This window comes from Atta cephalotes (genome assembly GCF_000143395.1).
Source record: "Atta cephalotes unplaced genomic scaffold scaffold00054, whole genome shotgun sequence".
NCBI lineage: Eukaryota > Metazoa > Arthropoda > Insecta > Hymenoptera > Formicidae > Atta > Atta cephalotes.
Genome location: NW_012130118.1, coordinates 864,465 through 876,125, shown reverse-complemented (window position 1 = coordinate 876,125; position 11,661 = coordinate 864,465). Strand labels below are relative to the sequence as shown.

Sequence of the window (11,661 nt, the reverse complement as noted above, 5' to 3'; positions counted from 1 at the left end):
TCGACACGCGTCAAAGACGACTGTGATCGTTTTACCCGTCGTCAGAGCGGAGTTACGCGATCACACCACGTAAACGAGCCTGTCAATCGCAAGACAGCCGCATGGCATGGCGACCGCGGCAACTCAGAGCGTACGGCGCTTTAAACGCTACGTCACCGTCTCGGTCAAACCGCTCATTGGCCACCGCGGCGGCCGCCGGCCAATCGGACGCGCGCTCACAGAATCGCGCGGGAAAGGCAAAGTGCTCGGTTGCCGTCGCGCGCCGAAACTCAACTGCGAATAGCAGGACGCAATTCTTCAACCGGTCGTTCGTTTCGTTGGCGCCGATACTTGAACAAAAGCGAGCGCCGACAATGATGATCTCCGTTCGAAATTTCGTGCCCAAAAATCTTATTCCGTTAATTATCGCACTAATCGCGTTTGAATTTAAATTGCTGTTTAATTATTTAGACATTCTAATGAAATTTCGTGAATTGGGTGAAGAAGCAAGATCGATTTTTAAAGTTGATAAAGTTATTTGTTATTTCGTAGTGCTAATAATAGCTAAATACTTATTCATCTATCTATAAACAAAGTTTTTTTTCAATAAATTTTCGATTTTAGACGACGATGTCCATTTACACCAATGTAGATTATAATTGCTTTAATCTTGATACAACTTTTTATCTTTTTTTTCTTATAGAACTAGAAAAAAATAGAGTAAATTCAACTAAGATTAAAGTTAGTCCATGTTGGTGAAAATAAGCATTATTTGAATTAAATAACAATATCGTTCTACCAATGTAGATTAATTAAGTTAATTTAACTTATTTTTGATTTCTTTTTAAAAGAGATCTATTCGCTTGTTCTTTTTATTTATTCAACATCTTCGTTTTTTCTCTTTTCAACGCTCAAATATATTTATCACCTTTTAAAAGTAAAAATTTTTCACGATTTCAAGCAATACCTATACCTAAACAAATCTATACATGAAGAGTGAATTAAATCGAGATTCAAATAATTAATCTACATTGGAATAGGAATGATAAATTGCTCAAATCTAACTCTGTGTATCATGATGATTTCAACGGACAGAAATAAATTGAAACAAGGGAATAAATCTTGATTGGTATCTTCACGATGTCTTTTACGTGTCTTGCACAATTGGATTACAAGCTTTTATATAATCGTTACGCTCGCTCATGTTACAAGTTCCGAGGATAGTAAAAAAGACGATGTCGATTCCGAAAGGCCGAAATTCTCGCTTCGACTTGCTTCGACTTGTTTCGACTGGTCAGGAGTGAAGTTAGTAATAACGCGTGCCGTCAAGATGGCGGCACCAAGCGCCGCGTATACGCGTCTCTGATACGCGTGCGTTTATTTGCGTCTCGTTCAATGTGAGCTGAGCGAAGCGGCTCGTAAATATCGTATATACGTTTGAGCGCGTTTCGGCCGTATTTCCCGCAACTCGACAAATGAAACGCGGCGAGCAACGCGAGATCAACAAGTGCTTGCCGAGAGCGCGATCGAACGATGAACTATCTCAACAGTTTAGCAGGCGGCACGATCACCGCCGACTCGGGCTTGCAGTTAAACAATGTCGATGTTCTCTACACGAAGGTGCAAAGGATTTACGTCAAGCCGCAGCATAAGGAGGAGCGCCAGCGGGATCTCAGAATCAATGTCGAGATTCACGCTGGCATCAGTCCGGTTTGCCGCAAGGTAACTTTCCAAGTCTTGCCAAAAAACATTCAAGTAAGACGGCTTCATTGGGATGGATGTTAACTACGTTTTTCTCTTTTAATTTTCTGTACTCGATGAATGCTTACAGTCCGATAGTTGGTTCTTATATTTAAGACTGTCTTAAGTAACGTCTTTAGAGACTACTCTCTTGATAATATTCATATTTGTATAATCCATTATTTTAAGATCTATAATGTTGTCTTAAGTAATGTTTTAAAATAGTAATACACAGCCCTCTGATCGGTTCATAACATTTTAAGACGGTACTTGAGATAATCTTAAATTTAAAAATCATCCATGAATTGGCCAAAGATGTTATTATCATATTAGCATCTTAAGACATTACTAACGATAGTCTTGAAATAAGAATAATCATCTATAAGTTAGTTATAGTTTTTATCAATATCCTATTCTTTGCTGAGTCTTGCTATATAAAATATATTTTTTTATATATCTTTTGTTTCAGAGTCTGTGTGTGATGCTGTCTGATGATGATGATTCATGTTTTCTCTATTCTCTATTCATCACCGAAGATGACTTTAAGGTGTTGAAAGCGCAGCAGGGACTGCTAGTTGACTTTGATAATTTTGCCACTCAGTTGATATGCTTATTGGAGCAATGTCAGGTTCCAGGGACAAGTCAACTGTCAAAAACTCCACCAAAGTTCCTCCTATTGTTGGCAGAGGAGTCTGGAGATTGGAATTTTAAGCTTGTAGAAACGAATAATTTTAAACATCTTTGTCATCTAAGTTTAAATATATCACCCGCAAGTGATTCGGATTTGAAAACACACATGGCAATGAAGATTAAGCATCTGAAAGAGAGTATTTCGAAACAAAGTAGGGATGCAATTAGTTTAGAAACTACATTAAACGATTTAACAGGCAAGCTGGAAACAAAAACAAAAGAGTTGGAGCAGCTGGAACAAAAATATTTAACTGAAAAGAACCAGATACAATTTAATTCATCGCAGCAAATTAGTATAGAAAAAGACAGGTACGTAGTACAAGTCATATTGTAATTAATGATAAATATAATATTGATTTTATAATAGCAAAATACTTGAATCTTTAGAATAACAAATGGATGATATTGGAATGAGTATTTTGTTTTTCTGTTTGAAATTATTTGAATTATTTGATAAATATTAATAATTATGCTAATATCTTTTAGATTAGCACAAGCACGACTAGAATGGCAACGGCAAAGTGAAAAAGAAAAAATGGAAATTGAACAGAGGCATGCTGAAACTATGAAACAGTTACACACAGAACTTGCTGAATTACGAACACAAAACATGACATACAAAGATAAACAATCCTTTTTAGAAGCTACAAATACAGAGCAAGTAAAACAATTACAGACTCTCGAGAAGCAACTTAATATCGTTGAACGAGATTTGGCGTTACTCAGAAAGCAAAATTCAAAATTAGATGTAGATTACCATGACAGAGATCAAGCTGTCAATAGTTTGCGTACGAAGGTAGCTGTGCTTGAACAAGAATTAAAAGACAAAACAGTAATCATTAACAAGCACATGGAAATGTTAAAAACAGATAAAGAACAAAAACAGCATTTAGAGGATCTCTTAACTGAGAGAGACAGTCAATTGCAACGCAAGCAAAATTCCTTAAAAAGTTTAAGTGACGAGTTAGTAAAAGCCAATGAAATCTTAACTAAATTACAAAATGAACTTGCATCAACCAAGTCCAAGTTAAAATTAAGAACGAGCATAGCGCTCGAACAGGAAAGGTTGTTAGACAGCAAACAGAAAGAAGTTGGCCAATTGGAAATAAAAATGGAAGGTCTTGTCAAAGACGCGAAAGATGCAAAAAGTGAAATAGACAATTTAAAAGAACAGATAAAAACATTGCAACATCAATTGGAGGAAAAAGAAAAGATTATAAAAAATAATGATAATGGTAAGAATATCTCATTTTAATAAATGTCTTTGTTAATAAAAATGTTTATAAATAATTCACAAAATTAATACTTTGATGTTCTTATCTTTTTGCAGTAATTAGTTGGCTGAATCGGAGATTAGCAGACAATCAATCGCCATTACAAAGTGCTGCTACTCCAGCTCCAATTACGATACCATCCTCCGTTCCATTGACGTTACCCAGAACAAATAAATTATTTCCTAATCGATATGAAACACGCACGCCTGCACCCAGTACAATACAGCCTAATACATTATCGGGATTACCGATGAAAAATCCGATCGTGCAAAATCCGAACATTAATCAGACTACTCGCACGACAGCTCGGTCGATGGGTGTCGGTGTAACAGAAAGTTCGGTAGGATTAAGCACCTTCAATAAGAGCCCTTTAATTTCGAGTACTAGCACACCTATGGAGCGTTTCAATTCGTTGAATAAAATACCGGGAAATCCAGCAGCCTCAACCTCTGCACCGGCTATAATCGAGAATAACAATGGTCCAGCGGTGATCTCGAATGGTACAAAAGTGAAAACTGCAAGCGTTGGTTTACAGGGCGGATTAAGACGAGCAGGTTTGTCTGATAAACCCATTTTACCTTCCGCATATTTTCCTAAGACTTTGCATTAACTGCTCGGGAAGGATTATCAATATAGAAATTAATGAATTAAAAACTCGTATTAGAGTACTTTAAGAATCAAAACGTAGGAACGACAAAACTACAATATTATCATTAGTATGACAATATTTCAAGTTTGCCGTCTCGGAGATAGTACAAATATTTGTAAGAATGATTAGTATTATTTACATGACATTTTTTCTTATCAGATAAAAATTTTAGACTTTTTTTAATCCTGCACATTAGCACCATTTTATACAAATTACAAAAATGACATTAGGCTACCGTCAATGTATATCAATGTAGGATTAATAATGATATATAATGTTATTTGTATATACTATACACTAACATACTCCGATCTCGTTCACTATGGTAAAAATACGTATATATTGGTAGAAAAATTTCATTATTCCTTACAATATTCTTTTGTATCAATTCTAAGTAGTTCCAATATTATTAGTATAATTTTATAAAATAGACTACTGAACTTTTAATATATAGATATTATTTGGCAAAGTAAACTCCAGCAGAAATTGATATATTTATAACATAATATAATAATATATGCAAACATATAAATCAAGAATTGCAATCTATATAATATTGACTATAATTAAAGAACTTTTTTTCGATAATTCTAAATTTAAATGTTTTTAACGTGATTGCAAGTTTGAGACATTTATATTGTTGCCAAATATTGTTCAACATAAAGAAACGTATTTTTTATAACCAACAAATTTAGAATGGAGTAATTTTAAAATTAATGGCATGATTTTTCATTTTATCGCAATCACAATTTAACTAGCATACAAATGATTATTTTCATTATTATTAGATTACATTTAAAACATATTAATCACATAGGTACCTGGAAAGTAATTTTATCTTTGTGAATTTTATGTGTAATATCTGTACAAAGATATTTTTATATATAAATGAAAATATTAATGAAAAGAAAAAAATATGTATAGAAAGATCTCTAATTTTACAGTTTATGACCATAAAAATGAAATAAGGCTATTTATCGAAAATAATGTGCCTCACAGAATAGATTAGAAAATTCGATTACATTTATACACACAATTTATATTGTATATCTATTATAAATGTCACTGGGGAAAAGATTGTTAGTTGCAATATAAACCTATATAAACCTAAAATTTTTGTATATTCAAAATGTGTTTTCAAAAAATGTGCCACAAGGTACAAACGTATCAAGTAAATTCAATCATATAAAGCATGTCAATTTATTAAATTACATAAATAGAGCAACAGTATTAAATATAATAAATAGCGATAAGAGGGTCATGAATGATTCATATATTTTACTAGTTTTGTACATATAATTATAATAAATGTCTCTATTATATAATATGTGTTTTGTACGGAAAGCTGCCAGTCTCGAAAGGTACAAATATTTTTTTAATTATATCAGAATATATATAAGTTTATAATAACGATATATATTCGAGAAGAGCTGACAAAAAATATGTTACATTTCCATATAGTTTTATGCGCATGATACAATTATTTACATGAAAATATTGGGTGTCAAAATTCATGATTACAAGAATATGCGTGGCAAAATTAATTTTTTTCGGAATGCAAACAATACTGTATAATAAAATATTAACAAATCAACGATATATATTAATTCATATCAATGGGAACCGACGACATATTGCTGTTAGGTAGATCTGTACATCCCATATCCAAAAGAGGCATATCCATTCGTTTACGTCTGCGTTCGCATTTCGGGCATGGTTTACTGGCATTTAAACAGTTTGCATGAAATACGGCGTTACACGCTCCACACTAAATAAATAAATTGTTGTAAAATTAAATATTAAAAAAGAAAAACATAGATAAAAAAAGCGATATATTTTCTTACCCGAAATGTAGACTCCATATCAAAAGGATAAATGACTTTTGTATCATTACACACTTCACATATAAAGCCCTTCTGACTACAAAGCCAACAATTTATTACATGATGCCTTGCGAATTCAACAATCCTTTGAAGTTGCTGTGCGAGAATTCCATTGGGTATGTCCAGAAGATCGGAAACGGAATATTGATGAACATGTTCGTACAAATAATCTCTCGGTGTGACCTTTTTCTGTAAGGATTCAATAATGGGTTCGCGACATGTGAATAGATATGCTCTCAACAGATTCAACTGAATCCGTAATGACTGCAATTGTGCCATAGTATCCACTGCCATGTAAATCTTCGGATTTAAGATCTTTATATCCAACAGGGCCGGCTTGCCTTCCAGATACGAAGCGGCTTTTCGGCTAATGAAGTATTGTTTCAAGTCCCAATTATGAATCATACGTGACGGTATGAGATATTGCCCCTCTGCCATGCACTTTGAACAGTAGTAATCGCCCGAGTACGCACATACATGCGCTTTAGAGAAGGTCATGCCAATTGCATAACCGCAATCAAAACAACCGTAATTTTGCACATCTAAACCTTTTTCTCTTGGAATATTACCTAACTGCTCGTCGAAATTCACCACAGCCTGAAATATAAAAATTAATTAAGTTGAATTATAATCAAAGTGCATTTTAAAATTGCGTTTCTAATTATTTTCTATTAGGAACGTACCTTTGATTCTGGCTGAGCCTTTGTGGATCCTTCTTCAACAGTTTCTTTCTTTGGGTACTTGTTTAGAAATTCTTGCAGATCTGTTACCGTGCTATTTCCAGTTTGGTAACTTTGAATGAGTGCATCGTATGTAGGACCCTCGCCAGGTGTACGAGGTGCATCCGTGCCTGATCCGTGGGATATCACAGGTGAAGTTAAAGAAGACTGACAATCCTCAATCGATGTTGACCATCCTAACTTTCTTATTAAAGAATTTCCCACAGTAGCCGCATTAGTATCATTAACGATTTTGTCTTTTAAAGTATCTTGTAGCGAGTTCTCCGCATCAACAATATTATCTGTATTTTCTGCATAGCCATTTGACATTTGTTGTATCTCCTTGATCTCTTGCTTGACGTCTTCTTCCGAGTTCTTTACAGCAAAATCACTGTATAATTGTTGAGCGACATTGTTTTCTTGTAGGCTACTTGTTACAGCATCCACAGAATTATTGTGCAATTGTTGAACAACGCTATTAGATTTTTCTTCGGTCAAAATAATTTTCAATGCCTCGTCTTCTGTAATAGATGCTACGTTATTAAACACAGATTGCGAGGAAGTGAAAGATCCTATTCCGATGGAACTACCGATGGAACTTGCAGTTTCTACTTCATCAAAATTATCGGTCGTTTCGCTGTTTATCGTTTTCGCTATATCTACAGCGCTAAATACAGGACAAGATTTCATCGGTGGGGACCAGATGCCAGCTATAAGTAGAGGAGTGGAGGACCAAAAGTTCAAGAGGCTACTGTTGCAAGCCAATTCGAATCGTACATAATCCAAGTTTTCTATTAATCTCTGCGCAACTTCGACGAGGTCTACATCCCTGATGTAAGCTGAACGATTGTAATATGGTTTTAAGGCCGAATTATCTCTCCTTATAGCGCAAAAGTAGCTAGCTAACATACCCTCGTTCAGCGCTATACGTATCCATGCTCGACAGTATCCGACTTCCGTGGTGATTTGGCTCAATGTTTGTATCTGATCTATAATCTGACGATGTGAGAAGACTAAGAGTGGACCCCAGAAGCTTGGCTGTGGCATAGCGTCGAAGTCGGGACCACTGAGAACTTCCGTCACTCGATTCAGCAGGCTGTCCTTCAAGCCGTGTAGAAATATAGCCTCCAGGACGGAGCAGAGGGTCATGGTCTCGTCGCAGTTGCCGACTACGCCGTCGTCGGTGACCCCCGGGGCGCTCTGCATTTCCATAACACTCGTATTGAGCTGTTTCTGTAGAGAGTCTCGGACCAACAGGTTTCTCTTGTTGCCCATTATGGACATCTTCAGCAGCGAGTTCATTTTGCCTGCTAATAATACGGTACGTCACAGCGAGAACACGTCTTCTGCCGCGATTTCGTCGCTGGAGCATCTTCGCGGTCGCGTCGTGAAATCGAAGAGGATCAACCGGAGGATCGAGCCGTCGCCTCCGGAGATATCCTCGTGGCCGTGACTACAATTAAGTACGCGACTGCTCGCGTGCCAGAATATATCTCGTAGATATCACGTCACGGACGATATTGGCAAATGTCGAGGAACGAGGAAGTGCCGAGCGATGAAGTCATCGTATCGCGGCGATAGTCCCGATATTGGCTAGCCCCATTCACATACGTCGAGGGTTATCACTCAAACACCGTGTCCATGAAGTAGGTTAGATGCCCGAGAAGCAAAACATTCGCAGCGTATAGGTTGTAAGATCGCTTTTCTATCGATTCCCCATCGGTCACGAGTGTCACGACGGATTAGGGAACACTGTGGCAATCCTGTGAATCTCTCTCGCATTCTCGATGCACAGCAGATTTCCGCAACGTCATTGAATTCTGATGATTCTGATCACTGTCGCGATTGAGTGAAGCGCCACGCTCAGCCACGCTCAGCCACGCTCAGCCACGCTACTCCGAAACGTCGTCCATCGCTGTCGGCCAGCTGTTCCGATCAACTACGCGTTAGATTGGTGAGACTGGTCAGACAGTCGCGCCTGATCACGCCGTCTCGTTTCTAGGACAGCTATTCCTTGAGAATAGTACGCGACCCGACGACAGATCGCGCTGCCACCATCGTCGTCGTCATCGTCGTCGTCGTCACCGTCACCGTCACTAGGTGAAGTCGCCGAGTGCACCAGCCAGGTGCGCCCTCATATCTCACCGCACTTGTCCGATGCTATTTCCAGCAATACACCGTCCTTTCCCGCTCCGACATCCAAGCTGCCTGCCCTTTCGATGGGAATAATGGAAGTCTATCGAGCGACCGCGGCGACGACAACTAATTATAGATCTAACGAGTTCGACCCTCAAGCCTTCGGTGTGTTATTTCACATTCGTTTGTTCTACATAGGAATTTAAGAGTTTAAGCTTTTTTCCCGTGAGAAAAAAGATGAGATTCGATTCGATCTGCCGCATTAATTAGTTAGACTTTAGAGTATTAATCCTCCGAAGCTGAGGGCGGTTTATTTACATTCACATAATTATAATTTTTGTCAACAATATTAATTAATTTAATTTTAATTCTTTATGTTATATTTTACTTTCTACTATTAAATTACATTATTCTTATTAAAATATATATAGTATTTTTATTTTATTTTGGTTCCTTGAAAGGTGTGTAAGAAGGAGCGAATGAGCCAAAGTTGATCGTACTAACATTAATAACGAACAATTTATGCTCATTTCTATCAATGTGTAGTTTAATTTTAATCTTGGTTCACGACTAACTCATCATTTTCAAGCTTTAATACTAGTTTCTATCAATGATTACTTATCTCTCGATTCAACTTTATTCTTCATCTTTTTGAATTCTTACATTTATAAATAGATGAATCAAAATTGAATTAGTCTACATTAGAAATTGAATATAATAGCTAGGCCAAAACTAATGTCCATTTCTACCTATATTTAAATTAATTTTAATTAACTTTTTATTTATTTCTAGTTTTAACATAAGAGAAATAACATTCAAAATTTTTTTAATTACAAATAATTCTTGTAATAACTCTCTTGAAACAAACGATCATTTCGATCAATTAAAAGGTCTTCGGTGCAGTTAAAATAAATAATTCCTTGAAATTAATTAGTTCTTTAATTAATATCAATAAGTCTTATATTCACGATGCTAAAAATCGCTCCGAGATCTCGGACGGAAAAAGAATTAACGCATTTGAACAATTCAGCTATTTGCATTGAAAATATGATTGTTCGATTTTTTTCTCTGTACGAAATTTCAAAGTAATTTCTAATTTTGTGAATATAAAGCTTTACAGATCCAGCATCAATTATTCTATCGATTTTAGCGTCAGCTCCAAAGATATCTTATAATTTTCACTTCGAGTTTTCGAATGCACATTTGGATATTTATCGCAAAGTATCGAAATGATAATAGGATTTACTCTATTATAGTTCAAAGAACTCGCGCAGCTGCTTTCTCCCAATGTATATCGCAAAAATTGTGACAGCTTTAATAGTAACGTCATTAAAAGCGACAGTAATCGCTGGCTGCTTCCAATCCAGTGAACTTGAATCGCACACGCTCGAGTGGCCGATGCAAGTAACACAATCTAACGTGCCACGACAGCGATTTGCACCGTGCAATACGTCAGCTCTTTCGATCGTTGTCTATATATATAAATGATTAACGATTCATTTGAATGAAGACTATATATGGAGAAAAATGTCTGATTGAATTAAGTGGAATTTTGATTGAAAAAAACAGATGAATCAGATTAACTTTCTTTAGTTTAATCTATTAAATTCTAATAGGATGAAGACTATATGAGAAAAATGTCTGATTGGAATTCTAATTTGTCCTGTTTTTTCTTGTCCTGTCCTGAATAAAAATTCTGATTGATATAATCAAAATTTTCTAGTCCATTTTCATTCAGACATTTTTCTCGATGCAATGCATGCGGTTATGAAAACTCGCGCGAGCGGAAATCGATCGGATTCCGAACGTAAGGAGATTTTCGATCCGAAAGTAAACGACCGGAGTAGCGTCGTTCGTTCGTCTCTTTCTATTCTCATTACTATATTTAGATACGCACTTAGAGTGCATCACAAATGTTGGAACAGGTATATACAGTGTGTGAATGACCGAATACGCATGACGAAACATTGCGTGTTCCATGGCTTGATGGCGGTGGAGCGCCGGCACGAGGGAGAGAAGAAAGAAAGAGAAAGTACAATCAGGACAAACGAGCGTGAAGGAGACGGCAGGTTGGACACGAGGACAACGAAGCGAATAGGTAGAGACAGGGACGTAACGCGACTTCGATTCTCGTATAAAATCAGGTGGCAAAAGAAACGCGCGAAAAATGCGAATTTGCGCTCAGATTGGTTTTTGGGATAAACTATTACCGAAAAAAAGAAGAAAAATAGATAATCACTTTTTTTTAACAGTACTTTTTTTTAACAATGATTTTTCTTTGTATGTACGATCCACTTATGCCCATTTCCACCAACGTAGAAATTCTAATTTTTAGAACTAGAAAAAAATGAAGAGTAAGTTAAACTGAGATTAAAGTTAATCTACATTGGTGGAAACAGACATTAATGCTACAAATGTTTTGAAGCAATTTTTTGATTGATCAATTAGTGAAATTCTTTCTCGCGATTGAAGAGAGAGAGAGGGAGGGGGAGAGAGAGAGGAGGGAGGGAGGGAGGAGAGAGAGAGAGAGAGAGAGAGAGAGAGAGAGAGAGAGAGAGAGAGAGAGAGAGAGAGAGAGAGAGAGAGTAGAG

The 11,661-nt window shown here is 36.4% G+C and overlaps 2 protein-coding genes across 2 annotated transcripts; one reads left to right on the top strand and one right to left on the bottom strand.

The window, feature by feature from the left end:
• Positions 1-1,512: 1,512 nt before the first annotated feature.
• LOC105623176 (spindle assembly abnormal protein 6 homolog) lies at positions 1,513-4,293 on the top strand. Its single transcript, XM_012204576.1, has 4 exons — positions 1,513-1,701; positions 2,189-2,718; positions 2,896-3,644; positions 3,740-4,293. The coding sequence occupies exons 1-4, from the start codon at positions 1,513-1,515 to the stop codon at positions 4,291-4,293; spliced, it is 2,022 nt and encodes a 673-aa protein (XP_012059966.1).
• A 1,221-nt stretch (positions 4,294-5,514) lies between these two features.
• On the bottom strand, positions 5,515-8,236 carry LOC105623175 (pleckstrin homology domain-containing family M member 1). Its single transcript, XM_012204575.1, has 3 exons — positions 6,899-8,236; positions 6,177-6,812; positions 5,515-6,100 (listed from the first exon to the last, which is right to left on the bottom strand). The coding sequence occupies exons 1-3, from the start codon at positions 8,234-8,236 to the stop codon at positions 5,936-5,938; spliced, it is 2,139 nt and encodes a 712-aa protein (XP_012059965.1). The 3' UTR covers positions 5,515-5,935.
• Between the last annotated feature and the right edge of the window lie 3,425 nt (positions 8,237-11,661).

Excerpts from the sequence above, each read along its gene's own strand:
- LOC105623176 (XM_012204576.1), top strand. The coding sequence starts at position 1,513 with ATGAACTATCTCAACAGTTTAGCAGGCGGCACGATCACCGCCGACTCG. Across the intron at positions 2,719-2,895 it reads ATTAGTATAGAAAAAGACAG|ATTAGCACAAGCACGACTAG; the intron begins GTACGTAGTACA and ends AATATCTTTTAG. Across the intron at positions 3,645-3,739 it reads TATAAAAAATAATGATAATG|TAATTAGTTGGCTGAATCGG; the intron begins GTAAGAATATCT and ends ATCTTTTTGCAG.
- LOC105623175 (XM_012204575.1), bottom strand. The coding sequence starts at position 8,236 with ATGAACTCGCTGCTGAAGATGTCCATAATGGGCAACAAGAGAAACCTG. Across the intron at positions 6,813-6,898 it reads AGGCTCAGCCAGAATCAAAG|GCTGTGGTGAATTTCGACGA; the intron begins GTACGTTCCTAA and ends TTTATATTTCAG. Across the intron at positions 6,101-6,176 it reads ATATGGAGTCTACATTTCGG|TGTGGAGCGTGTAACGCCGT; the intron begins GTAAGAAAATAT and ends TTATTTATTTAG.